At 44.8% G+C, this 27981-nt stretch overlaps 1 protein-coding gene across 1 annotated transcript; it reads left to right on the forward strand.

Moving 5' to 3' along the window:
* On the forward strand, positions 1-27185 carry boc (BOC cell adhesion associated, oncogene regulated). Its single transcript, XM_022744254.1, has 18 exons — positions 1-199; positions 13148-13277; positions 13966-14238; positions 18115-18261; positions 19371-19514; positions 20008-20301; positions 21287-21559; positions 21650-21918; positions 22042-22207; positions 22930-23001; positions 23313-23522; positions 23902-24077; positions 24220-24442; positions 24605-24790; positions 24892-25103; positions 25234-25322; positions 25633-25784; positions 26096-27185. Exons 2-18 carry the CDS (start codon positions 13166-13168, stop codon positions 26260-26262), a joined length of 3165 nt encoding a protein of 1054 aa, XP_022599975.1. The 5' UTR covers positions 1-199; positions 13148-13165; the 3' UTR covers positions 26263-27185.
* The last annotated feature ends 796 nt before the right edge of the window (positions 27186-27981 follow it).

The following is a 27981-nucleotide window of genomic DNA, read 5'->3' on the forward strand; positions in this document are numbered from 1 at the left end:
CGGCCTTTCAATGTGAGAACTTGGGGAGCCGAAGAAAATGTCGGTGGCATCGCAGTAAATTACTAAAGCAGCGAGGCTTTAGAGGGAAAAGAGAAGTAAAAAGTGTTGTTTTTTTGGGACTTAAACTCACCATAGAGGAGAGGCGAAGAGGAGATCGGTGGCTTAAAACGAGGTGTGAGCACCAAATAGAGCAGTTTGGGTAAGTTTTATTCCTTCATGCGGTTCGTGTTGTTGCCGTGTTACCCTGAGTATCAACATGTGTAGTAAAATTATACATACATGTATCGGTTTGTGTGCGTGTTTGCGGACAGACAGAAGTCTTCACCAACTCCTGCGGTACTTAATGTATAGAGAAAGTTGTGATTTTTGGAGTTAGACTTCTACTTCACGCTGGCGACTACTTTGATAGCCACATTTGTTTTGTTTTTTTTCATCCAATTGATGCACATAAACTTCGTTGTAAACCTTCTGTATCACAGATCACCTTCTATCGGATGGCAGTGTGTGTTCTCACTCCCGGTTTTACAGATACTTTTAGTAAGAAAAGTTAACTTTACCATCGGACTTAGCCTGTTGTTGATTGGACGAGCTCTGCGTCCGTATTTCCCAAACCCTTTCTTAATTTTTCTGCTTTTATCCGACGTCTAGTACGACACGATACATGTATGTGGGTAAGAATCAACAGTGTGTGGCACGCTGCGGAGATTCACAGCCGTGTTTCTATTCATACGTGTGCGTTTTGGGGGAAAATGTGTTTGAGTTTTGCAGGCCGCAGCCTATAGTCGCTCCCATAGGGTAACAGAAAACAGACACGGCGAGCTGTGCCAGATTTACCCCCATATTATCATCGTGGAGGGCAACAGTGTAGTGGGGAAATGTAAAGGTGTCCTCCAGGCAGTGACTGGTGTAAGGAAAGACACCAAAGTCCAGGATGTGTAAAGGAAAGCATCATGTTTTCAAGCCTGTTTTTATTTGAGAAATCAGTTTAAGGATGCTCATCGTGAATTTACATCTTATTTTACTTGTAAGTGAAAGATCCACGTTACTTCATGTAATTTCTTTACCATCCTGTTCATGACATGTGCAGGTTTTTTACTGTTGACATGGAACAAACCATAACAACGCTACCTGGGCGCATTTCTACAGTCTCAGTCCCCCTCACCCCCCGAACCGAAGCCCTGTTAGAATAACCTAATTAAAGCCTCCAATAAAGTGACAGCTGCCGAGTGCAGCCGTACAGGAATGCAGCATCCTGCCTCCCTGTCAGGAGAGTCTCTCCTCATATCATCCCCTCATTCAGGTCTGATTTAATGAGAAAATGTTTGTCTTAATCCCCGGGCTGCTAATGAGTGTTGGCCAGGGTGTCACTCACCGTGGGGGCCCGGTGGAGAGACAGAAGAAGGGGGGGGGGGGGGGGTGATACATGGACACGGAGAAGGAGGCTGCGGGAACAGCCGCAGGGGCTCAAGTTTCCAACCCCAGGTGTCGTTTTGTTATTTGGATTACATTTAGCCTTCGGTGCCTCGCACGGAGGAACCGCGGCGATTCAGTGACAGACATGGCATCAGACAAGAGGGCCCGATTGTTCCCGCTGAATCAATGTCACTTGGATTAAAAGTCGAAAGGAATGGCCTAGCCTCCTCCAATTAGGCGCACAGCCTATAAGGGAATTAATTGGTCTCAGTAAAAAGGAGCCTCTTGTTGGTTTGGTTGTTGTTGTTGATCATCTCTGGCAGTCGGGTGGATCAAAGTTGAACTAATTGATTCCAGTCTGATTATCTGCCTGTTTCTCACACTGCTTTTGCCCTTTTGATTCCTCATGTGGTGAATGGGAAAAACTCAATTGTACGAGTTCATCGTCAATTTTACAGGACGCTGTGTATTTATGACAGCATAAGATACAGTGGGGTCCAACACAGTGAGACTACTTTCCCACTGTATCAGGTCAAATCATATAGGAAGAGTATATGAGTTTTTTTTCTTTCATATAAAGTCATAAAATCATACAAAGCAGAATCAGTTCATAGCTGCATATCTCAGACACACTTCAAGTCCCTCTAGAAGAATTATAATACCATGATTGTATCAATGCAGGATGTGAAAATGAATGAAAAGCTTTCAGGCTGCATCCCATTGCCAAAACATCAGTTATTGTCTGGAAGTGCAGAAGTTGTACCGTTCATAGTCCTTTAAACCAAAGCTGGAACATTAGTCAATAATCCAACTCTTTTGAATTTGTAAAGTAGCCTAACTGTAATATGTAAGCATTTGCTGCTTTTTGTCATATGTGGTTGCAAAACTGAATATCTTTTTGTTTTGGACTGTTGCTTGGACCAAACAATCGTTTTTGTGTGTCTTCCATGGGCTCTCAAAAACTGTAATTGGCATTTCCACAATTTTCTTAGATGATAAAAAGGTGATCATCAGACTAACTGCTGATGAAAATCATCGTTAGTTGCAGTTGGACTACAACAAAGTAGACACAATCCATTCCTGAATACCACAGGCACGCATCAGGTCCCTATAGCAGTCTTATAATATCTATATGTTTAATACATGTTTGTTTGTTTTTTTATCTATGCAGGCCGTTATGATGAAAGAAATGCTTACAGACTGAAGTCACAGGCCAAAATGGCTGGTAACTGCAAGTAGAGAAAAATGTGTTTGAAAGTCCTTGGCTGTTGGGGCTGAAAATGTGCATGCCTTTGGGCAAAAGAGACCTGTAGGTTCAGGATGGGAAAACTAACTCGGTTATAGAGTCTGATGTGATTGTTACCAGGTAGACCTTTTCAGTAAAGCCTGAACTTGATATTATATTTGATTGATCTTGGTTACCTGCCAAACAGACATGTAGTGGAGACAAAAGCTGCTAGTTTTCCACTTATTTGGCCTGAATCTGGTGGATAGTTTTTCATCCTTGCTATAGGAGCCGAGTTTTCATATGTGTTCTGCCTTGTAAAGAAAAGTTACTGTGTGGATTTAGGTATGCAGCCAATAGCAATAGACTTTCTTGCTCATATCTTAGTTTGGTTCAGACTTTACTTTTTTCACATTGAAGAATGAATGTAAGATATGAGTGGAAGGATAGGATTTAACTTGTTTGACTCTTGCCTGGTGTGTTTTTACGTCTGGATGTAAATCAAAGTCTTCAGTAGGAGATGGATTTCAAGATGCATTTTGAGATTACAAACAGCCGGTGGGTCCGTGAGGACTGCTGTTGCCGCCTCGATTTCGTGTTTGTGAGCCAAATGTTCCCGAGGTTTGAATGTGGTGCTGGAAAGCAGCATTGTTATTGTAGAGGGTGTAGCATTGGTGTAAATTGACAAAGGAGGAAAAAAATCCTTCCTGAGGGCACGCTTTCATCTCTATGACAGCGGGTACACTCATGCAGTCATAACAGCCTGCAGGCAGAATCTGTGGGCCTTCAACTGCACGCCTGTGTGTATGTGCGTGCAGGTTTTTGTGCGTGTGAGTGACAGTTCCTGTCCAATCAGGATTATCTCTTTGCACTGGAATGTATTGCTCGTCATTTTTGGTCCTCAGTTGGCCTCACCTGCGCGGCCGTTCAGAGATTATTGAAAGGAAGAGAATGTGTGTATGAGAGAGATTTGGCTAGTTTACACTTTAAACTAAATTCAGCAAGAGCATTTCTGGATTATTGTACTTGTCATAAACTAGCAAAGAACACACTCATCGCCAAATAAGGCCATCTCATTTCCCAGAGCCAGACATTATTGGCCTGTTGACATACAGTGCATTAGTCCTCCAGGGATGACAGATTGGAGACTCAGGCGTGGGTCTTGCGCCCTCAGGAGGGGTTTCTGTGTCCAGTCAGACATTGGATAACCAGATAGGGACACCTGGACCGGCAGGTGGCCGGGGTCCAGGCCCCTCCCCTGGGGCTGCATACCTCTCTCCTCCTGATCCTCCCTGTCAGCCCGGACCACAGAGTGAGAGAGGAATGCAAGGTTTAAAAAAAAAGAAAGAAAAAAGGGGGGAATAGTGAAGGAGAAAGTTCTGACAGAGAGTTGGAGAAGCTAATAATTTTTTAGGCTTCAAGTAACACGCCTCTCCTCAGTTTATATGTGTATCATAAATATAATCGGGCTTTCAGTCTTTGTCCTAACAGTCTAATAGTGATAATCCAAAGTCTTAAACCAGTTGAGTTGATTTGCTCCACTACTTGAAGTAAAAGTTAAGAAGCTCTTGATTGGATAATGAAGTTACACAAACCATGTCCTCACTCTCTCTCACTCTCTCTCACACACACACACACACACACACACACACACACACACACACACACACACACACACACAGATGCATTGTGAGTGAGCTGTTAGATCATTGATCAACTCCAGACTCGTGTAAGAAAGCTGCGTGTGTGTGTGTGTGTGTGTGTGTGTGTGTAGACAAATAGCCCTGTGTGTGCAAAGCAGATATTTGGACAAAGATTAGAGGGGTGTTATTACGAGCCAAAAGAAACCCAGACACTCGAGTAGATCATTCACACACAGGCATGAGGTGCACTCTGACTGGGACTGCTCAATTTAAGCCTCCATCAGTCACGTCACCCCCCCCCCCCCCCCCCCCCCTTTCTTTGGCTCTATCACACGCACATTTTTTATTATTATCTCATTGTCCTAAGATTTTATTTGTTTAATCTGAGTTTACAAGTAGGGTATTGTGCACAGACTATACAACCTGAAGTCCTCATACATTTCCATCCTTTCACACGCTGTAATATTAACTGCGTTCTGTGTTCCTGTCTCAAGCATGTGTGAACGTAACAATAAAAGCACCACAAAGACAAAAACGTCAAGGAATCTGGGTTGTGTTCCAGGGCTTTAACCAATAATCAGATTTAAAGTGTTGCCCTAGAGAGAGAAAAAAAAAAGTCATCATTGAAGAATGTCAAACTGGCAGGAGAAGACATGATTCAACAGAATAAATCACTGGGCACCAGATTAGTTAGTTAGTTGGCCCCCGAGGTTATCACAGATGGAATTTTCCATTGACACTGCTCCTCTGTCTTCTGTCCAAATCGCTTGTGTGTGTGTGTGTGTGTGTGAAGTTTTTTATTTAATGACATTTTAGAGTTCTCTCCCGTAGGATAATGCACATCCGTGGCTCTGAGTGACAGGACAAATGGTAGCTCTGCTTTACCACATCTCTCTCTCTCTCTCTCTCACACACACACACACACACACAAATCCAGCTTCTGAAACTGAGAGCTCTCTTTGAAACAAGCCTCCTCCAGCTGTTTCTTCTCTTAAGAAACTCTTACGGACCCAGCCGCTTTCACTTTATAACCATGGAGCGAGCAGTCAAAAGTCGGTTGCACCATTTCGAAAAACAGTTGACACCCCACACCCTCACTTGCTGTTCAATTTCCTGCCTCCTCTCCGTTTTTCTAATTCCTCCTCATATCTGTTTTTCCTATAACTTTCTCCTCCAGTCATTTCAGACAACTTTACAGCCTTTCTCCATTCCCTCACCCCCCCCTTCTCTCTTTCTGCCTTATCTCAATTTCCTAATGCCTCCTCATATCTGTTTTTCATATAATATTTCACTCGCTCTGCTTTTCTCTTCCTTCCTTCATCTCCCACTGAGAGTTGTAGGGCCAGGCAGCCTCCCTCTCTCTCTCTCTCTCTCCCTCTTTTTTTTTTTTTTTTTTTCTCCTTCGTTCCTGCCTGGCAATATAATGGGGAGAAATTGCTCTTGATTTATAATTGGTTCCATTCACTCTGATGCATGAGCTGCCAAAGGAGTCGGGGGGCCCCTTTCACCCACTCACATCCCTCCTCCCTCCCTTTCCTCCAGCCCCCCCCCCTACGATGCAGGAACACACAAGGAGCAGCAGGCTGCAGATATGTAAAGCTACGAAAGTGTGTATTAGCATGCATGAATGCCGTAGCGTGTATGTAGTTTATCTTTCGGGCCGGGGATAAGTGGTAGCCTGTTTTTTTGCATGTTGACATTTGGTGTTGGAAAAACTTCCTGAGGTCTGCATATTTATGTGCCTCTGTGAGTATACTTTTACCATGTAATAGGAGTTTGTGTGATTGCTTGCTTATGTGTCATCAAGTGTGTGTGTGTGAGTGTGTGTGTGTGTGTGTGTGTGAGGGGAAAGAATGGTTGTGGGTAAGTGAAATATGTAACTGCATGCGCGTGTGTGTGTTTGTGTGATGAGTACTGTGAAATCCTGGGTATTAGTTCGTTTTCCCAGTAGAGTATGGGAATGATTATTGTGAGTGTGTGAGATCCAGACTCTGTGTTCTCAGTTAAACCGTCCACCTTCCACCAAAGACTCAGAAGACACACAGTGGTGTCTTTTAAATATTTTGTTGTGTCTAACCAACAGTCCAAAACTCAAAGCTAGAAAACAGGATAATTAACTTGTTTGCCTGATTAAATCATTTAAAAACTTAATCTGAATATATGAGGATAACAAATGTATACAACCTGTCTTTAAAGCATTTCTAGTGTCAGAGTATGGTAATAGATTTTACTTTATTGTAGTTTATCTATTTAGCCAGCTAGATAGACCATAGTTAGTTAGCTATGTTACTTTGCTATCTAGCTGGTATTTATCTGTCCTTTCCTCAGTTTCCTTTTCCATCCACCTTTTCTTTTCTCCTTCTATCTGTTTATCTGTTCTCCCTTCTTTCCTTCTATATACCATGGCAATACATTGTTGGCTCTTTCCTTTTACCATTCCCCTTTCCTTCTTTCCTTCCAAACATCTATATTTCCTTCTTTTCCATCCAACCTTCCTCTCTTACTTCCATCCATCTTTCCTTTCAACTATCCATCTGTCTTTTCCTTCCTTCCTTCCTTCCTTCCATCTTTCATTCCTTCTCCATATCCATCCATCCATCCATCCATCCATCCATCCATCCATCCATCCATCCATCCATCCATCCATCTTCCCTCCCTCCCTCTCTCCCTCTGATGTGATTGTCTGGTCCCTACATCACTGGTTTGGTCCATCTATCTGGCTCAGACTCCCCCAGCAGCCGCGATGATCCGATCCTGTTCCCATGGCCCTGGTGGGCATGCTGGCATCCCACACCAGGCAGAGGAATGTGGGTGTGTGTGTTCACCATGGCACCGTAATTAGCTCTCCGTGGTTAATTCAGCTTCGTTATCTAAATTATGCAAATGCTGCGGTGCCTAATTGATTAGAACGCCCCCCTCTTTTCCATTGCAGGCCTGTCCAGAACCCTCTCGTTAATCCCCGAGACGCTCTGTAGCTCGTTAGTGTCGGTTCGGGGGGCGAAGGAGGGGTTGGACGGGGCATATAGCTCGTTAATACTTTGTGAAGCGTGTGCATGTGCGTGTTTGTGTGTGTGTGTGTGAGAGAGAGAGAGTATTATGAAGGAGGAGGGGGTAAATTCTCAACCTCGTTAGGGATGCTTAGATGCTTTTGATGTGCAATTTTATGGCATGAGAACGAGTGATGTCTCAAGTTGAGGATTTGGACTGGCCCCCTCTCCACCTGTTGGGCAGACTTTCCATGCCAAGATAAGACTCCAGAAGGTTCCTCCTCTTGTCCGAGAAAAGCCCGTCTGGGGGGAGCGGACAGATAGATGGGAATAGATTTGGGATTTGTTCTCTGCCAAGTTTTTGCTTGTGTGAATTATGGAGGAGAATCTCCCCTTCAGTTTTCATTATCCATTCTAGACAACATTACCCTCTGTTCAGCATTTGATCCTCTGTTCATATTTGAAAGTGAATAACAAGCGATTGCACACTGATAACTGTAGTAATTGATTAATAATTGCATAAATTTACTGATTAGAATTCCGATAACAGAATAGGACATATATGCATCATTGGTGTTCGACTACTGAGTGACAGAATTAGGGGAAAGAAATTGAGGAAAAAAAAACTTGTATCTGCCTTGTTCTCAATCAAGTGCTCAAACAATTATTACGATTATTCATCTTGTTGATTAAAAACAAAAAAAGAGAGAAGTTTGAATTGTCTATGAAGCAAAAATGCCAAACATTTGATGTCTTTATCTTGTCAATGTGAGCATTTCCTGCCTTTTTCTTGTTTGTTTGTTATCTTGTATTTTGTTTATCTTTTGTAGATTGAATTGAAATGATAAGTAGATCATCACAAAAATAATTTACAACTCTCTTGAGAAATGATTAATCATTGCATGTTTTAAGGCAAAAATGCCAATAATTCTCCGTTGTAGTTTCTTTAATATTAATATTGGCTTTTTTTAATTTTATGCATTCTTCCCCTAATGCGAAACAAATAGTCATTAGTTGCAGCCCTTTGATTGAATATCTTGTTGCTGTGTTGTTGCACTTTTCCCTGTGTGATGGTCTGATGGTAAACCGGGTGTGTTCTCGGTTTGTTAAGCAATCTCTGGACCCTCCTCGTCCTCCGGCGCTCGGCACAAACCCAGGCCAGACCGAGAGGCCGGCAAACAGATTGAAAGAGTGAGGGGAAAATATGTTGGGACATTCAGTGACGCTCTCACACACGCTCTCTCAAACACACCCTCTCATTGACGAGGCCCTGCTCTCTCCTCCTGCTCGCCTGCCAGTTGACATCCTCTCTATTAATTTGAGTCGCCGTTCTGCTTTCTCAGTCAACCCCCCCACCCCTCCATAAACCCCCTTCACCCATCTCACATCAATCCATAAAGGCAAGGAACCCCCACCACCCCCTCCTCCCTGCCTCCAGAAACTCTCCACACACTACTCCCAAACCTCTTGGTCATTGAGCCCCCCCCCCTTCTCTTTGGTCATTGAGCAGGGCCCATCAGCTCTTCCCCGGGCCCTTCAGAGTAGCGTCTCCCCTTTCTCCTGGGGTCCACGGGGTCTTTGTCCGTGCACCGGCTCACTGCTTTACAATGACTCTCCACTCTATTAAGGTGCGTTCTGCCTGTTAACGTCGCCAGGGGCAACCGGCCTCCCGCATGGCAGCTATGCAGCGTGGCATTGTGGGCCGCGGGCCCGAGCGGGGCAGTTGAACCCCCGGCACTCCTCACACTTGACACCGCAGGGGTAGTCACACAGGGGTCGTGGTGGGGGGGTAAACCAGAGAGAGCGGGGGGGGGGCACGGGGTGTAAAAAGACGTAAAACTGGGGGAGGAGGGCAAGAGGGGAGTTTGGGGAGGTGATAAATATTCAACAGCTCAGCTCCTCAGAAGGAGTTACTACCCTGCTACCCCTCCACCACCTCCTCCCCTCCTGTGTGTCCTCTCCATGCCAGAAAGCAGATGGAATGTGAGAGCTCAGGGAGGAGGCTCCAGTCTGGTTTTATCCAATTAGCAGGGTTGTCAAAATGAATTTATCCACGGAGGCAGGGGGACAATGGGACCGGCAGTGGCCCGGGAGAACAGGGGCCCCGGTGTCTTTACTTAGCACGCTCACAATGAACTTCTGTCAAGTGACTCTCTACCACAACGACATATAAGGCACTCACATACTCAAACTCACGATGCATGCCTGCACACCACCGCCGAAACCTTCTCCTTGTCCTCCCAGCGATACGTACACCGCAGACGTCGCACTTGAATGCGCCCCCAGACACCTGTGTTCAGAGCGGTTTCTTAAGTCTTTTGAGTTGGGTCCAAGTCAAGTCACAGGTTATTCAAAACAAGTCCAAGTCAAGTCTTAAGTCCTTGAGGGGAGGTGCAAGTCAGGATTTCACAAGCAAAATACAAGTCAAGTTGCTCTCAGGTCTTTGAATGCTGACCATTACAATGACACAGCCTTTGAGCATTTTCTTGTGTTGATAGTAGAGATGCCCCTACCCAACCTTTTTCTCACACAATACTGATTCTTACACCTCGACTCCGGGTATCTGAATACCGATCTAATACCACCGCTGTCTTTTTCCCAAATTTAAATCCTGTATTCCTCACTGCATGGAGGGGGGGGGGGGTGGCACTAAAAATGAAGTGGACAAACCGGAGTTAGTGAATACATATAACTTAAAGTGGAAAAACACTGTTTCAATTTTTTTCATTAAACAAGAGGCTAAAGTTCTCAAATGATAAATGATGCCTAAGTTGGCATTGAACGTCTCATCCGAGTCTTATCTTCAGGCAGTTCTTGGAAAACAGCAGCAGACGTTTGAGTTTCAACACACAGCCCCACCTGGTGTTGCCTTATGTTTTTTTTTTTTTGTTTTATTTTTTAATTATTATTCCAGCATTTTATCATTTTTTTTCTCTCTTGCCTTCTTGCTGTTAAGTCAAGTCTTCTGGGAGTCTCGCTGTAGTCAAGTCAATTCCTCACCATGATTGCAGAAATAGTTCTGCTCTCCAGTAATCATACTTCTGCACTGGAACTGGCAGATCTGAAAAGTTCACACAGTTCTCCTCAATGCACTGTCACTGAAGTATGTTTTAATACCACAAAGCTGCTCACGCTGAGTGTCTGCCACGCAGTGCTTTTCGTTACTGGTAAGAAACAACACACGCACACACACACACACACACACACACACACACACATTCTCCCGGTTCTTAATTTAGTGGAGCTGTCTGTGTGTATGCTCTGGTTTTTATCAGTCTCGCTGGTGTGTAGGAGGCTCCTCTCTCTCTCTCTTGTCTGTGACTTCTCTGGGAGGGGATGGATGGAAAAAGTTGGACGTAGATGTCAGGCCAGCTTTTCATCTTGTTGCAGGGTATCTGCTAAACAAACACAGGACCCAGCTGACTAATGAATCAGACAGACAGGCTCAGAGGAGTAAGGCTGTTTCTTGGGGAGTGATGATGTACGAGGGGCCTTCTCGTACTGCTTTTACAACAAAGCTCTATCTCTGTTTCTGTCTCTCTTCCTGTCTCACTGTCTCCACTTTTATTTTGAAGTCAAAGAGACAGAAATTGGACAGGTAAAAAGCCTCAAGCCTGTGGCAGCGTGTCCCGCTGTGCGTCCAGTTGGCAGACTCACTGGTGTGGTTTACGGTTAGTGACTCTCGCAGTTGGGACAGGTGCTTGATACAGATGTATGTGTCTTTTATGGGCAGCTGTCCCGGGTTGTGTCCATACAGCAACCGGCCACAGAAGCCACAGGCCTTCAGCTATGCTGGCTCCTGGTCCCACAGTAGCTTGCTGTTTGTTTACCAAGTCAGCCCACTACTGATGGGACACTCTGACTGGACCAGTGTGTAAATGCAACTGGACATGTATGTAGGGCTGCAACTAAGGATTATTTGCATCACTGGAAATGCCGAAACCAACAAATTTCCACATTCGAAAACAGCTATAATCAATGTTTATCTTATTATATTCACAATCAATCACCTGACTACTTGCATATGAAAGGGTCACTCACGCCACCATTCCCCTCAGCTCTGTTTTAGCATCTTAAAGCTCATTGTTTTTGTTTTCGGGCCCACAACGTATATAAGTTTGATTCAGTCTCATAGTTCTCATCAGCTTCGTTTTCAGCCACAGCGAGCAACAAAAAAAGCTCTAAAAATCCACCGTACACTGCCTGCCCAGCGCTAAACGACTAGCTGGCGAAGGTAGTGGAGCTTTTGGCAGCCAAATAGTGAGAAATCCTTTTCAGGAGTTGGTGGAGATCAAAACGGAGCTAAAAGAAGAGGGAATATTGGACCGAGCCTCCAAATTAATGCTAATGTTGCTCCCTATATGCTGGATGTGTAAATAGGTAACCTCTGCTAATAAGTTAGCCATATCAAGTCATTCTTGTTTCTGCTGCCCCCTGGTGGTAAAGAAATCATGTTATGATTTAAATAAAGCGACTGTCGATTCATCACCTAACTGACTAATTGTTACAGCTATTCTGGAGAGTGGCCCCGCTGTTGGTGGCGTTAAAATTAGTCAAAGATTGTTTACACGCATTCATAATATGAAATTAAAATCTAGCAGGGTAATGTGAGGCCTTGTGTGTCAGTTGGCATAGTTAACGGCTGCTTTTCCATCAGCATGCTGCTTTGCTCATTTTCAGTAAATGTGCCAGGCAGCTAAACTGCTGCCATTAGATGATGAAGGTGCGCTGTAAGAGTTTCCATTCTCTTACTGTCCTGCTTTGGTCCCTCGTGTGTTTTGTGCGAGTGTGTGTAGTCCCTAGTCCCTGGCCTTCATTAATCATTGCCTTGCCATAATAAGATCAGGACAAATATGTATGAGAAAGTCGTGCGCTGCTTCCATTTTTACTGTAGCGACGCAGGTCTGTTTATGCCCTTGAGTGTGTGCATGTTTAGCGACATGTATGTATATGAGAGAGAGAGAGAGGGAGAGAGAGGGAGAAAGAGAGGTTCAGTTTTGCAGGACCACCCTCCTCATTCTGACGGGAAGTTGTTAGTTTAACCTGACAGGAAAGAATTCGGGAAACTTGGCAGCAAGCGACAAGGGAGAGAGGAAAGCTCCCCTCTCTGCATTAACTGTTAATAGACTGACCATAACCGTGGTCTTCTCCATTTCCCTCCCGATGCATACTGCACTGAAGTATAAAGGAGCTCACCTCCCCTCCATCCCACACACATGCACGCTGCTGTGATACCCCCCCCACCCCCCACCCCCTCCCGTCCTGTCTCTCATTAGTTGTTCTTTGTCCCGACTCTTGAATGCAGCCTGTGTATTTCCCCTCCTCCCTCCTCCTGGACCATCTACCTGTATCGGTTACACCTGAGCGGGGAGGTGGAGGGGTCGGGTTACGGCCCGCAGAATGAGGGCGCCCCTTTGATGAATGGAGGGCTGGATGGGTGCGGGTACAGGCGGAGGAGATGGGGTCAGCGGTGAGATGGGGGCTGACAGAAAAGAAAAGCTTTATTTGTGTCTGGAGTTTGGCTGCTGAGGGTGCTGCTGAGGGTGCTGCTGAGGGTGCTGCTGAGGGTGCTGCAGAGTGCGCCGCCTCACCTGGGTTGTGTTTCTTTAATGGCTGCCCGTTTGTGTATGTGTGTATACAAATAACATAGAGGTAGAGAGAACGGGTTATGTATGAATTCAAGATTGAATGTTTAAATGGATGATGCATGTTTCTGTGTTGAACTGTGGTGATTGTGTTTTCTGTGCAGTTCTGTGTGTGTGTGCGTGTGTGTGTGTGTGTGTGTTTGTTTCAGGTTTAAGCTGTTTGTTCAGAGTGAAACAGGTCTGTAAATGCCTCCCTAACCTTCTCCTGTGTGTGTGTGTTTGTGTGTGTTTCAGGGGGGTAGTGTATGGAAGATGTCTGGAAAGCGAGACTGGACTCCGTGGATGAAAAAGAGAAGGGCTCCAGTGTTGTGTGCTCTGGGTGCAGTACTACTCTGCTGCCTGCAGAGTGGCGCCTCCGTCTCCGGTGAGTACACAAAATTAGATGTTGAAAAGCATAATCTGCATTAAAAAGCATAAGTGTCCATTAATGTGCACTCATGGTACACACCACAGGCCCTATGTGTGCTCTTTGTGCTCAGAATGCCTTTACATTAGTCTTTCCAAACACCTGGTGCAGGATAAGTCCTGCCAGGGACAAAATATTCTGGCTCACAGGGAGGGAGGTGTTTTATGTGCCTGGCAGCTGCAACAGCAGTTTGATTGAGATGAATCTGAAGACGTAGGTAGTTTACATGAACTGTTCCAACCACCGTGGGTGAACTGAAAAAGAAAAAGAAACATTGTATGATTTGCCCATTAATTGATTAATCAGTTGAAAGAAATTTGGTGACTGTTTTGACGATCAATCAGGGTTTTTCCAGGTTCTGAAAAGTGAGAATTTCCTGCTTTTCTAGGTTTTACATCGTCATAAATTTAATGTTCTTGAATTTTTTTTTTTTATTATATATCATAGTTTTTTTTATAAACACTGGTCGGGCAAAACAAGACGATTAATGATCATCGTGTGCTCTAGGATATTATGATGGGCATGATTTTATTTACAGTTAATCAGCAGATTAATAGACAATGAAAACAGTTGAAGTAAAGACGAAGTAAAAACAGTAACATTTTGAATCTGCTCCTAAACTGCTTTGTAAAAATCTTTTCCTCAGATGAGGTTCCGGCCTTCACTGAAGAACCCATGTCCGTGGTGCAGAAGCTGGGGGGCAGCGTGAACCTCCGCTGCAGCGCCCGACCTGCCTCGGCCAACATCAGCTGGCGCCTCAACGGCCAGGAGTTGGTGGACGGAGACCTGGGTGTGGTGCTGGGGCCCAGTAGCCTGTTCATTCCCACACTCTCCAACCTGACGCTGGGGAGATACCAGTGTGTGGCCGGCACCGGCGCTGGAGCCCTGGCCAGTGTGCCTGCTAACGTCACCGCTGCCAGTGAGTAGCCACCCACACGAAGCTGCGACAAAATAAACACAAACACACAGGCCCCTGTTGGCCCCTTTTTTGGTTTGTCGGAGTATCCGAAGAACGCCTTATGACTTAATTTTCTTGTAGTAGAACAGAAACAGTGAAGGGGTGGTATTTGTTTGCTTAGAATCCTCACCAATACAACGCTGTAAACCTTGTAGTTTTCCACTGCCTCTGGCAGGTCTGAGTCCGATGCTTACAAAGGCAGGGCTCCAGTTTTGGTGGGAAACTGTTGCACATCGATTAGTGATAGAACTGGACAGTATTTATTCAGTGTGGTTAGAGAACAGCTGCTATCTTATTGATCTAATGGAGCTAAAGTGAGTTATTCACCATGCTGACATTTTTAGTGCTTTGCTGGTCCGAGTGTGTGGTGTTATATTTGATACGCATCATGGGACTGAGAAGGGGGGCCTGAGGCTGTGTAACGTGAGCCGGAGGAATGGAAGGGACCCAGGGGCCGGGGGCCAGGGCCAGTCAGAGCAGAGAGAGGGGACCAGAACTCAGCCTGGGGGGCCCCCTACCTCCACTGGCCCCTCTTCTCCCCACAACACCACATTCCTCTCCACAGGGCGCGACAGCAGGGCTCGCCAGAAATTATGGCCCCGTAATTGGGTAGAGGACTGAGGGAAGATAAGGGTGTGTGTGTGTGTGTGTGTGAGTGAGTGAGTGAGGGGATGGACGGAGGATATGGGTGTATGCCTGACTAAAACACAGCATTGTGTAAAAAACAGAGAACTGTTAACTGTATTGTTTTACATGTAGAGATGTGATGCATGAGGCTGCCATAGCTGCATAAACCGGAGGTGTTTCAGGCCAGTCGAGACAAGATCCCTCCACAAGATGAGACGTGATGTCACATTCTCTGTCTCCCTCGAGCCCTCCGCAACCTTACACACACTCACATTTCTCTTCCTTCACACATTTTTCACTCCTCACCCTGTCACTTTCTCTCCCACCTTCCCTCCTTTCATTATCTTTCACTTTCCCTCCTCTTTTGTCATCTTCACCTCGTGTTATTATTTTCCTTCTCTCTTCTGCAGAGTGATACTTTGTCAAGCTGTGATTATATGAGAGAGTGTTTCGCACATGTACAAAAGCATTTAAAGTTATTGATAGCTCCAATAGTGGATGAATCGTGTTGAGATAACCACATGTGGAGCCAGACTGGTCGCCCCCCCCCCAAAAAACTTCTCTAATTTAATAACGGTCTCTCCTCGGCCACCCCTAAACCGCCTAAGGAATTGCTCCACGGGGATTGTGTACGTGCCTGCCTTCCCATGTGAGCCCTCTCAGTTGTGTGCACATGTTTTTTGTGATCAGGATAGGTTGATTCCAGACCCTCCGCGCCATCCCACTCTGAAGAGTCTGTGCTTTTCTGGCATAAGTTAAAAGGCTCCTTGCTTGAATTCTTGTGCAGACAATCGCCCTCCCTCTTTTAGCTGCAGAAAACAGAAGACATGTATCTGCACAACGCCAACGAACAACACATTGCACAAACATGTTATAATTCAGATACACGCACGCGGGCCTCCGACTGCTACACATAAAGATGATGAATGCGCTGTGTCTCTAGAAGTATTTAAGTCTGCCTTGCCAAACAGCCCTGGTGCGGGAGGTCTGCTTCACTTTATGAATACCATCAATCCTCCGTCCCTGTAGGATACACACACACACACACACACACACACACGCAAGCACGCACTCATGTGTACACTCACGTACATGCATGCACACCTGAGAGGCACACATGCGGGGTTGTTCCTGTAAAGAATGCGGGGCAGTGGAGTGGGAGAGAGGTAGAGGTTGGGTGGGGGGTTAAAAGGTGTAACTGGAGGAATTTGGTAGAAGTAGGAAGGAGGGATGGGTAGATATGAAAGGGGGAGACAGAGTGGCTGTAAAAACAGCACCTTGATTGATTTAGCAAATGGAGCGCCACACGGTCTCTTGAAGCCCCCCCCCCCCCCCCCCCCAACACACACATATACCACTTAGCTTGACATGTCCTGGCTGGGATTCTCATTTTTCAGAATAAGAGCTGAAACTGAGTCAAAGATGGAGTTGTGTGTGTGTGTGTGTGTGTGTGTGTGTGTGTGTGTAGACCCTGATATCCCCTTTTTCTGCCATTAACCCCCCCCCCCCCCCCCCCCCCCCCAACCCTCCACAGACACGGGGACAGATCCAGCATGCATGGTGAATAAATCAGTTGCCTGCAGTGAAGATGTTTGTTTAGTGCTTTGAGTAAATCACTGTGATGTCCCTATCAGTAGATACCCTGGCCTTAACTAAACTTTGCTTATCGAATTACAGCTGTATACAAAGGCTCATCAGCTGACTGTATATATACCAGCAGCTTGGTCTTTTTGCCAGAGAGCGTGTGGCTGGTCCAAGAAAAACACACCAGTTATAGCACCTCTGGAAAGAATGGAGAAAGGCTGTGTTTGTTAAGAATAAATCAGCAAGGCTGGTAGATGTTTAATTACGTTCCTGGAGAGGTTTTATTTATCTTTCATTTCACTGCTGGACTCCTGCATGACAAATTTCTCCAGTTGTTACTTTCTTTTTCCCCCTCCTGTACTGCTCCCTCTCTTTTTTTTTTTTCTTTTCTCAGTCTCATTTTAGTTTCCTTCTACTTCAAATCTATAAAATGCTAGCATATCCCCCGCTAAGATTTTTATGGGTTTTTGTCTTTTTCCTTCAGCCTCTTAAGAGCAGAGTTTTGCCGTTTCCTCCCCAAAACCCAAACTGGATATCTTTCTTTGAAACTCTATAGGATGGACACCTCTAACCTTTGACCTTATGGCCAGGCCTCTGAGCCGCTCAGGCGGGGGTTTAGGAGGTCAGAGGTCGGCTGAGTGTCTGTGCTGTGCAGACTGTGTGTCTGTGGGACACAGTTGCAGCACATGGCCCCAGTAATCGCACTCCTCCATTTCCCAAAGAATCTGAACGGCCCCGGTCCAAGTATAATGTCGGACAGGATTAACGACACCCACTCGAATGTTACAGACACCACCTTTAGGCTTTGGAGTCCAAAGAGACTGAGGAATGAGTAAAACAGAAAAATTGGCCGGTGTGTCTTTTTTTTAAAAATAAATTTTCTTTGGTCTTTTTAGTGGGATCATGTTAAGACAAGCAATGGGAAATACATTACTAAATGGAGGAAGAAGAGGTTTTACTTTCAAAGAGAGAGCTCCTAAGAGAAGTTGTGGGAACCTGGTTATGATACAATGGGGACAGGCTGACGTGAGGGACACTTGATATGGAAACAACACAGTTATTACAGAGTTTATTATTGCTCAGATCAATGCGGGTTTTCTTCTCCTACAGCCGAGGACTGACTGTATACACAGTTCAGTTAGATGTGATCTACACGGTGTTGTCACCTGCCTCACTTCAGCATTTCCTGTCATCCGGCTCCCAGTCAGTAATTTTCCTTTCACCCTGTTCTCCTGCACCTCCCTGCATCACCTCCATTCACCTGGTCGCACAGCTGGCCCTGATTACACAAACCCCAGCCTTCCAGTCTTCTCCCCATGCGACACTCTCCAGCGTTTCTTGGAATGATTCCCTGATGCCGAACCCGTTTGTCCCCAACTCTCCAGGTCTACCACGAGGATTTCTCACTGTTTTTTTTTTTTTTTGGATTAACCTGTCAGCTCCAGTTTCTGCCTTAGTAGAAATAAAAGCCCCTACAAACTGTTTTTCTGTTGTACTGTGTGCTGTATTTGGGTCCCACACTCGCCCCGTTACAAGTGTATTAGGATGATGGAAGAACGCTGAACTGACTTTTTTTTTTTCTCCCTTGCCTGTGTGTTGTGTTTTTTTTTGTTTTTTTTTTTACAGAGTTGCGGGACTTCGAGCCCGACGACCAGCAGGAGATCGAGGTGGATGAAGGCAACACGGCAGTTATTGAATGTCACCTCCCGGAAAGCCAGCCCAAGGCTCAGGTCCGCTACAGTGTCAAACAGGAGTGGCTGGAGACATCTAAAGGTTACTGAGATGCTTCATTTCATTAGGATCTCTCTCTCCCTCTCTCTCTCTCTCTCTCCCTCTCCCCCTACTTCCCTGTTGATTCCCATACTATCTTCATAATTTACCGGAATGCTATAATCCTGTTATCAGACCCATTATAAAACCAGTGATAAGGGTATTATCTCAAATGTTGAAACATGGGAATGCAGTTGTTTATTTTTCAAACTATTTACTTCTAAGTTGCCTGGAAGAGAAGAAAAGCTCCGGTGGTTTGTGTCTGGTATGCTGATGATGCCTGGGAGCTCTAGGTACTGATGTCTGCAGCTTATCTGTGAGGAAATGAATCCCACTTTCATGAGCATTCACCAACTTTTCCTGGTCAGACTCTAGACTGCCACCTTGTGGCCTCTGCTGATGGTGCAGACATGCGCTGGAATGGCACATAGGACTCATGTTACATGTGTTTCAGAATAAGATTTTTCTGTGGTTCCTCTTTGTCTTAGTCGTGTCCCTGTATTTTGACACGTATATATTTCCTCCTATATTCCTGCCTCAGGATTTAAACTTGTACATATTGCAGTAAGCTGCAGTGTTGTTGTCTAGCCGACTGTCCTCTGTGAACCATTTGCACCGAACCAAATTTGCTCTCCAGTGTGATTTTAAAAACTTAATTTATGTTTTGCTGTACAGCTGTGACACGTGCATTTTACAATTTTGTATTGTGGAAAGATTGAAACAGATCACACACACTAGGAGAAGATCTACTCTAACGTGCATTTTTAATATTGCACATGAGCCATTTTAGCTCAACCTAAAGAGTATGTTCCCCTGCATTTTACTTCATTTAACAAAGAAACCTTTCAGTTGGGGTTTCCTGATGGCTGAATGGTAAAAGGTGCACGGCTCACAACTCCCTATGTCCCTGGCTTTATTCTGGCCTGGGACCTTAACTGCACGTCATATCTCTCTCCCCTTGTTTCCTGTCTGCCTCTGAATCTCTGTCTTCAACCTACGAAAAGCCGTAACTGTCCTGAGAAGCCATATTTTGCCACAAGTGATTCATTTATAAGTTTGTCAAACCCACACTTGACATGTTTTTTTTTTGTTTTGTTTTTTTTTCCCTGCAGGGAACTACCTCATCATGCCGTCAGGGAACTTGCAGATAGTCAACGCCACGCGGGACGACGAGGGGCCGTACAAGTGTGCTGCCTACAACCCCGTCACTCAGGAGGTCAAAACATCCACCTCTGCCGATCGCCTGCGCATACGCCGTGAGTCACCATCTCATCACACTGATGTTGAGACAGAAAAGCAAGTTTTCTTATTATTGGCATAACTTGCTCCAATTAAAAAAAAACAAAAAAAACATGTGGAACAAGAAGTCAAGGGTCATTCTGAAAAATTCACTGCTCATTTAACAAGAACCTACATCAGAAAACATTAAAGGCATTGTTAGAGAGCTTGTAACTTTTACTGTAGGAATATGTGGTGCACATGTGTCTCACACGTGCCAGTTTGTGAGACTTTTATCATCTGATCTTGCCAGGACGCATTTAGTCACAGGTGATGACGTGCACAATTCATGCTGTTGCATCTTCAAAGGCAAAGATGGAAGTGGTTAAGTTCTTTGTATTGTAGATGTAATCTCAGCCACAACAGGTGTACAAGCAGTTAGAAGAAACAGACAGGCGGGAAAAGTTTTTATTTTTATATATTTTTTTTTAATTCATGTCCTGACTGTCTCCATTTTTATTTTTTCCCCAGGCTCCACGTCGGAAGCGGCTCGTATCATTTACCCGCCGGCGTCCCGGTCCATCATGGTGACCAAAGGCCAGCGGTTGGTGTTGGAGTGCGTTGCCAGCGGCATCCCTACTCCGCAGGTGACGTGGGCAAAAGATGGGCAGGACCTGCGTTTCCATAACAACACACGCTTTCTGCTCAGCAACCTGCTGATTGATGCGGTGGGCGAGGGCGACTCGGGGACATACATTTGTCGGGCGGACAACGGTATCGGCTCAGCCAGCTCTGCGACGGTGCTCTATGACGTACAAGTGTTTGGTGAGTGAAGTAGAGTTGTTTTTAGTGTTGTTGTGTATCTGCTCGTGTTGGTGAACTGTCCATGGTTTTTTTTTTTTTTTTTTTTTTTCAAATAAATTTTGTAAACTAATTTCTGATGCACGTTCCTGTAACGGCTTTTCCTGGTGATAGGAGACTCTGCCAGGATTCTTTCATGGGTAAAGTTTTGACTGTGTTATGGATTTCATGATTAGACTGACTCCTGTTTGGCGGACAGAAGACGGGGCTCTGTATGTGTGTGCGCGCTCGTGTGTATGCGTGTGTGTATGCGTGTGTGTGTGTGTGTTGTGTGGTGTGTGAGAGAAGCGTGTAAGCCTGGCCGGTGTTGTGTTAGAAAGCGTCGGTGGAGACAGAGCCCTCTATTCTGTAGCAGAACTTGATTGACTGTGTCTAGGTTATGGATGACTGTTTTTACAGTGATTTTCTGTCTGTGTGTATGTGTGTATATGTTTTTGTGTGTGTGTGTGTGTGTGTGTGTGTGTGTGTGTGTTGTGGGCTTGTTTCTCTGCAGCTGGCTCTAATTAAAGTCGAGAGCTGCTGTAGCTGTAATGAGCTCTGTCTTTCCCTGATTCATAAGCAGCCAACCATCAACTAGCTGGCTCGGCCCGCCTGGCTCTGCATAGCCCCTTCCTTTGTCATATAGCCTGTACTTACACATGCGCATGGTTATGATTTCAGTCAGACACACTTTCTCTTACGCATGTGACATTGTTAGAGCTGAAATTAGTTAATTGACAACTATTATGATTGTCAGTGATTGTTTAAGTCATTTAACAAGCAAAAATAGCAAACATTCATCTGTTTCAGCTTTAGATGTGAGGATTTTCTGTTGTTATAATTGTAAATTGAATATTTTGGGGTTGTAGACCTAGTTAGACGAAACAAATAATTTGAAGATATAAACTCAGGCCCAGCCTCTGCAGCCTGTTTCTGTCTCTGACTCCCACTTCTCCGCTGTCTCCTTCAGAGCCTCCTCAGGTGACGGTGGAGCTGCAGCAGCAGGAGGTCGTGTATGGAGAGACTGTTCGCTTTACATGTCAGACCCGCGGTAAGCCCACTCCGTCGGTGATGTGGCTCCACAACGCCCGGCCCCTTGCCCTGTCTCCTCGCCATCGCCTCACCTCCCGGCTGCTGCGTGTCTCCAACGTGGGCCCCCAGGACGACGGGCTGTACCAGTGCATGGCTGAGAACGGGGTCGGCAGCTCACAGGCCTCCGCTCGCCTCATCACAGTATCAACTGGTAAGTCGTGTAGTTTTGTAATTTGTCAGAGATTTTAATTTGGATTTTTATTTTACAGCTTTTACATGTAATTAATTCTGTCTCTTATAGGGATTTCACCCAGGGGGAAGTTGCCCTCGATCTATCGGCCACTCAGCCCAGACAAGGTGCTAAGAGAGCAGCCCCCTGTGAGGCCTGGGGCTGCAGGCGCCATGTTGCCTCTGGATTGCTCTGAGCTACCAGGACAGATCCTTCCCGCGGAAGCCCCCATCATCCTCAGCCAGCCACGCACAGGCAAGGCTGACTATTACGAACTCACCTGGAGGCCGCGGCATGAGCGAGGAGTCCCTGTTCTGGAGTACATGATCAAATACAGAAAGGTACTGCAGGGAACTTACTCTCAGACTCAATTAAATGATGTATTAGCTGCTTCATATTCAAACTGCACATTTTCTGTGTCAGTAACTGAGTCCTCTGTCTCTCTCTCTCTCTCTCCCTGTCAGGTGGGAGACCCTCTAGCAGAGTGGACCTCCAGCAGTATCGCAGGCTCTCTCCATAAGCTGACCCTGACTAATCTGCGGCCAGACAGCCTGTATGAGGTGGAGATGGCTGCCAAGAACTGTGCAGGTTTGGGACAGCCTGCTATGATGACCTTCAGGACCGGCAAAGGTACGACACTGTCAGATCAGTCATAGAGTACAAGAATGTCCGTAGCAACCATGTTGGTTCCCCACAGTTTGATATTTGTGTTTTTTTGGGGGTTTTTTGTTTGTTTTTTTTCCTACCTTGGCAGTGTATATATTGAAAGCTTGAATATAGCTTATTCCTCTGTGCCACAAAAATCCATAGTTGACTNGCCATGTTGATTCCCCACAGTTTGATATTTGTGTTTTTTGGGGGGGTTTTTTGTTTGTTTTTTTTCCTACCTTGGCAGTGTATATATTGAAAGCTTGAATATAGCTTATTCCTCTGTGCCACAAAAATCCATAGTTGACTAAAGGGCACTGTAGTTTATTTGTAGTTTACATACACCATCCTGCAGCTGTAAAAACTCATTAGTGCTCTAAATGTGTATTAATCCGCAGCTAAAAATAGTCCCCAACAAATGTGCTATTAACTCCTGTTAAAGTGAGGTTTAAACTACAGTGTCCAGCTCTTTTTTGAAAATATGTAAGGCTTTTTTCAAACTGAAGGGATATACTCACAAGTCATTCTTAAAGATTTACGTCTTGTGTAGGAACAATTGGGCTTGAGGCTGAGAGCCACAATGCTCATGGCAATTGTTGACAAAAACAAAACTACAGAATATCACCAGTGTTATCCTTTTTTAAACATTGCTCAGAATACTTTTTCTTCCTCTGACGTCACTGTTGATGTTCCTCTGCCTGCAGGTCGTGGTCGTGGTTTAGGTGGTCAAAATGATCCGCCGAAAACTCCAGCTGTTCCATCGCCAAGCCTTTCGCGTAAGTATCCGGTAGCTTCTCTGCTCCTGTGACAAATTCCCTCCTAATTAACAATACTAACAACATCCACTTCTGCTGTGATAACTATAAGTAGATATTGTTTTAGAGTAAGACTGTCAACCTCTAAACATTCTCCTTTTGACTAACATGGATATTTCTCAATTTCTCTTTCCTTTCTGTCACTGAAGGATGATCTCTCAGTAAGTTGAATGTGATGTGTTTTTGCCTTCACTGTTGTAATTACAGAATGTCTGTGAGTTTATGTCTGTTGTTGTTGTCTTCCGTCTGACACCACTTCTCCTCCTCTGCAGCTCCCGAGGCTCCTGACAAGCCCACAGTCTCCACGGCAACGGAAACGTCGGCATACGTGACTTGGATTCCTCGTGGTAACCGCGGCTTCCCCATCCAGTCATTTCGGGTGGAGTACAAGAAGGTGAAGAAGGCTGGAGAGGACTGGGTGACGGCAGTGGAAAACATCCCCCCGTCGCGGCTCTCTGTGGAGATCACGGGCCTGGAGAAAGGTCGGCCATCTTCACCCACACTTAAAACATTGTTGTTGTTCACAGCAGTTTATTCTGACTTGTTGGGGGTGGGGGGGTGGGGGAGGGGGGAGTATGATATTGTACTATATAATTACAAGGATGATGTCCTGTGTAATTACATTCCCACGGCCCGTAAATTCATCAGTATAATGAGTGTTGTTACAGTCATTTCAGTAATTGCTGCCATCAATCAAAACCATAATTGATTTGCAATCAACATCACATTTGCTCTGAAAAAAGAAAACACAAAGTAATGTGAAAACAAACATCATTAGTCAGCACACAAAACAGAGCTTCGTTCAGTGCCGCTTGTGGCCCCCAGAGACAGATTAGTAACGGTTGTCCCGTCTCCCTGTAGGTACGTCTTATAAGTTTCGTGTGGTGGCGGTGAATGTGATCGGTTCCAGTCCTCCCAGTGCCCCTTCGAAGGCTTACACTGTGGTGGGTGGGAGAACCCACGAACGCCCTGTTGATGGACCTTATATCACCTACAATGAAGCCATCAATGAGACTACCATTATTCTCAAATGGACGGTGAGTTACTAGAAGAAGGAAAAAAAAAAAGAAAAAAGGAAGAAGAAGTTTGTTCGTGTCTACTAATAATCAGGACAGATTCAACTTTTTGGTGGCTTAAAGTTCATGGTGAATGTAACATGATTTATTTCCCTCTCGACAGTACACTCCTGTAAACAACACGCCCATCTATGGTTTCTACATCTACTACCGGCCGACAGACAGCGATAATGACAGTGATTATAAGAAGGATGTGGTGGAGGGAGACAGATACTGGCACTCAATCACTGACCTGCAGCCGGAGACCGCATATGACATCAAGATGCAGAGCTTCAACGAGAAGGGAGAGAGCGAATTTGGCAATGTAGTGATCCTTGAAACGAAAGGTGAGGTCATTTTTTTTTGGGGAGCAGATTTAGCAGATTTAGATGTTTCTGGAGGCAGCAAAGTGGGACTAACTCCGAGGATCTCAGTGTCTACTCTTTTTTTGCAAGCCTGAGCTGTTTTAACAGATTTTTTTTTTTTCTTCCCACTTTTCGTTTCCTCAGCTCGTCCTAATCACCAGCGGCCCGCTCCGTCACAGACCCCAGATCCGGGGACTGGACTCCCCACTGGACTGGTGCCGCGGCCCGGCGACCTCCCCTACCTCATAGTCGGTATAGTCCTGGGAGCCTTCGTCTTCATCATTGTCGCCTTCATCCCCTTCTGCCTCTGGAGGGCTTGGGCCAAACAGAGTGAGTGTTCCTCACATTTCTTCAAGTCTCTGCAGGAATTAAGTCTTCGCCTCGACGTGCGTGTCATTCTCCTTTTTTTTTTTTTTTTGTGCTTATTTCAGAGCAAACGTCCGACTTGTGTTTCCCTGCTGTGGCCACGCCCGTGTCGTCATGCCAGTACACCATGGTTCCCCTTCAGGGACTTGCGCTGGTTGGCCACTGCCCGCTGGACGCACACATGACTGCTCCACATGGCGTCTATCCCGCTAATGGAGAATACACTCCAAACGGCAAATCTCACCACCCGACACACTGCCTGCCGGGGCTGCAGCAGGTATGACGTTTATTCAAGCCGCTACAGGTTGTTAACAAGCTATCATCGTTAAGAAAGTCCTTTTTTTTTGTTTTTGTTTTTTTTAATAATAGTATTGATTATAGGATCTATATGCTCTTGTGCTTTGCAGGATGAAGTGGATTGTGATATGGAGTGTGACAGTTTGCTGCCAGAGACGGTGTCAAATGGACAACTGCCTGTCTACCACTACTCCACATGGTTTGTTTACATACAAAACTCATATACTGTATAATGTAATGAACCGGAGAGAAAAGATCAAATACTTTCTGAAATAATTGAATGAGGATGTAAAGAAACAAATACTCAAGGTAGAAGAAACAGGAAATCGGCCAAATCTTCAGTCTTTCTTTTTTAGATTTTGTTGATCTGCATTTAGTTGATTTCATCAGGCCATTGTCTGCTCATTGGTGATGGTTCACTATTCTTACATTTTATAAACCGATAAGACGGTAATCATAAATTGAAAGCCCTAATATAAATGTTTTTTTTTTTCTCTTCTCTTCCTTAGTGGTCCAGATCATCACGAACAGACTTGCTGTTCTCCGGATGACTCCACTCTTCGGCTCCTCAACTCTTCGCATCACCACCTCAGCTCACAGGAGCTGGGCGGTGACGGCATCTTCTGTGGTGGCGGTACAATGGAGGAGGACATCACTCAAAGTATGTGGGGTTTCTTTCCTTTTAATTATTTAAAAAAATAAATAAATAAAAAAGAGTTGAAAAGTTGCTTTTCTTATATACTGTATGATCATGTATTACAGACATTTAGATTCCAAAGATCTAGGTCTTAATGATGAAGAGTTTGGCTTTAGATATAAATAAATAAATACACTTCCTGATGAAGTCCAGGTTTAAAGATGTGATGAGATGTAGGTTGACATCCTGACTGAAGTAGAAGATTGTTTTGGCCAATATGTGTTTTTAAACCTTGTTTTCTGACCAGATCTCTTTACCTCTTTTTCTTTCTGCAGAGCGGACATCTTTCCCTCTTTTATCTCTCGAAGACGAAGGGATTTTCACCACATCCTCGTCAGCAGCCACAACACCGCAATCCCAAGATACGATACAGGAAGTGAACATCCTCCCAAATGAAGCGTCCCCTGAGGACGAAGGGAGAGACAACACAACAGATGCATAAGAGACTGGTAAACAGAAGAAAATAAGAGAAAATATTTATTTTTGTATCACAGATATTTATATATTTATGCTTTTGTACATAAGTGTCTGATTATACTGTATATAAGGTTATTTTCATATTGAAAGAAAGACTCTTTATTCATACAACCCCCTCTCACTATGTCATGGACAAAGGGAGTACCATGTTGTGATGCTGAGTTCTGTCTGCATTTCCCGAGGAGGGAAATAGGTTTGAGACGTTATTCCTCATGTGAAGACGATCAGGGGCTTCCTTTCAGTTCAGCACTTCATGTCTAGACCCTCCTCACGTCATTCCTTTTGTAGACCTCCATCTTAAATGTTTGGACCTTAGGTACTTAGCTTTACGTACGACAGAAACAAAGGGACCATTCGAAACCAGTCTGATGCTGTAATTATGAGGTGCTTTTTCGCTGTTGCTTTATCACGTTTCAGAGATACAACTGTCCGTCTGTCATTTTGTATAGCAGTAACACAAATGTATTATGCATTGTTCATCATTAACAAACTATTAACAAGTGTATGCAACATAAATCATTCTGTTTCAGTAGTGTACAAGAGATTATATATTGTATAGTTATTTATTTTTTTTTGATTTTATGCTATTTTTTTAAATCACTGAATGGGAGAGATTCTGGAAAATGTCTTTTAACTCAGTCATTGATAAGCTGAACTTTATACTGCAACCACTTCTGTTTACTCATTTGCTGGTTACCAAATGACAGCCAGGTGAGGGCGCTGTGACAGGTGTGTCAGTATTATTCTTCCCTCACAGGTCGGTGCATAAGTATTAGTCTTTTTCCAGAGACATCTGCAATCAAAATGAAGGAGATCCTGAATCCACACTCCCCTTTTCAAGTATAGCCGTTTTGTGGTTGCACATGCTGGAGCACAATTGCATGTAAATAAAAGCTTATGAAATTGATCTGTGTGTTTGGTGCATCTTTTCAGTATTGTAAGTTCAGTTACGTGTGGGAACTTAAAGGGATAGTAAGGGTTTTTGACATGGGGTAGTGTGAGGTAGTCATATATAGTTGGTACATTACCTACAGTAGATTATGATGAGCAGGGTCCAGGTTAGGAAAGCCGACACATAGCTCTGCCACGAGAATAAATGTGTTTTAGACACTTATCTTCCCGTGACAGTACTTACCTTAGGCACTACATTTTTTTTTCCCCGACCGCTTTACTACCGTATCCCTGCGCGCAATTACGCCGCTTTTTGATTTACTCAGATGACCTGCAGCTGCGGCTGTTTGGGGAAAAAAAAATGTAGTGCCACAGTAAGGTGCTGTTGCCACGGGGAGCTCAACCGCATGAAGCCTACGTTTAAACAGATGTTGAACGGTTTTAAGTGTCAAACACGATTTTTTTTAACCACAGCGACACAGCTCTGCCACCTTACCGGGGCCCCGGTCTGCTTTCCTAACTGGGACCGCGCTCATCATAATCTACTGTAGGTAATTTACCGACTTTTTATGATTACCTCACACTACCCCACGTCAAAAAAAAAAAAAAAAAACTTCGATCCCTTTAGGTCTACACATAGCTCTGTATATATCCTCAACACTATGTTCAGCAGCTGTGACATGTGGGCTGGTATTGTTTCTCTTGTGTGTGTCGTGGTAAAAGTGGAGAGGAGTTGGAGTTTGCAGCATCCTGGGGCAGAAAAAAAGTTAGTTATTGAGTTGAAGTGCCTCCT

The sequence above is a fragment of the Seriola dumerili genome, unplaced genomic scaffold, assembly GCF_002260705.1.
Source record: "Seriola dumerili isolate Sdu_G_001 unplaced genomic scaffold, Sdu_1.0 BDQW01000079.1, whole genome shotgun sequence".
NCBI lineage: Eukaryota > Metazoa > Chordata > Actinopteri > Carangiformes > Carangidae > Seriola > Seriola dumerili.

Excerpts from the sequence above, each read along its gene's own strand:
- boc (XM_022744254.1), top strand. The coding sequence starts at position 13,166 with ATGTCTGGAAAGCGAGACTGGACTCCGTGGATGAAAAAGAGAAGGGCT. Across the intron at positions 18,262-19,370 it reads GTGGCTGGAGACATCTAAAG|GGAACTACCTCATCATGCCG; the intron begins GTTACTGAGATG and ends TTTTCCCTGCAG. Across the intron at positions 21,560-21,649 it reads CCTCATCACAGTATCAACTG|GGATTTCACCCAGGGGGAAG; the intron begins GTAAGTCGTGTA and ends TGTCTCTTATAG.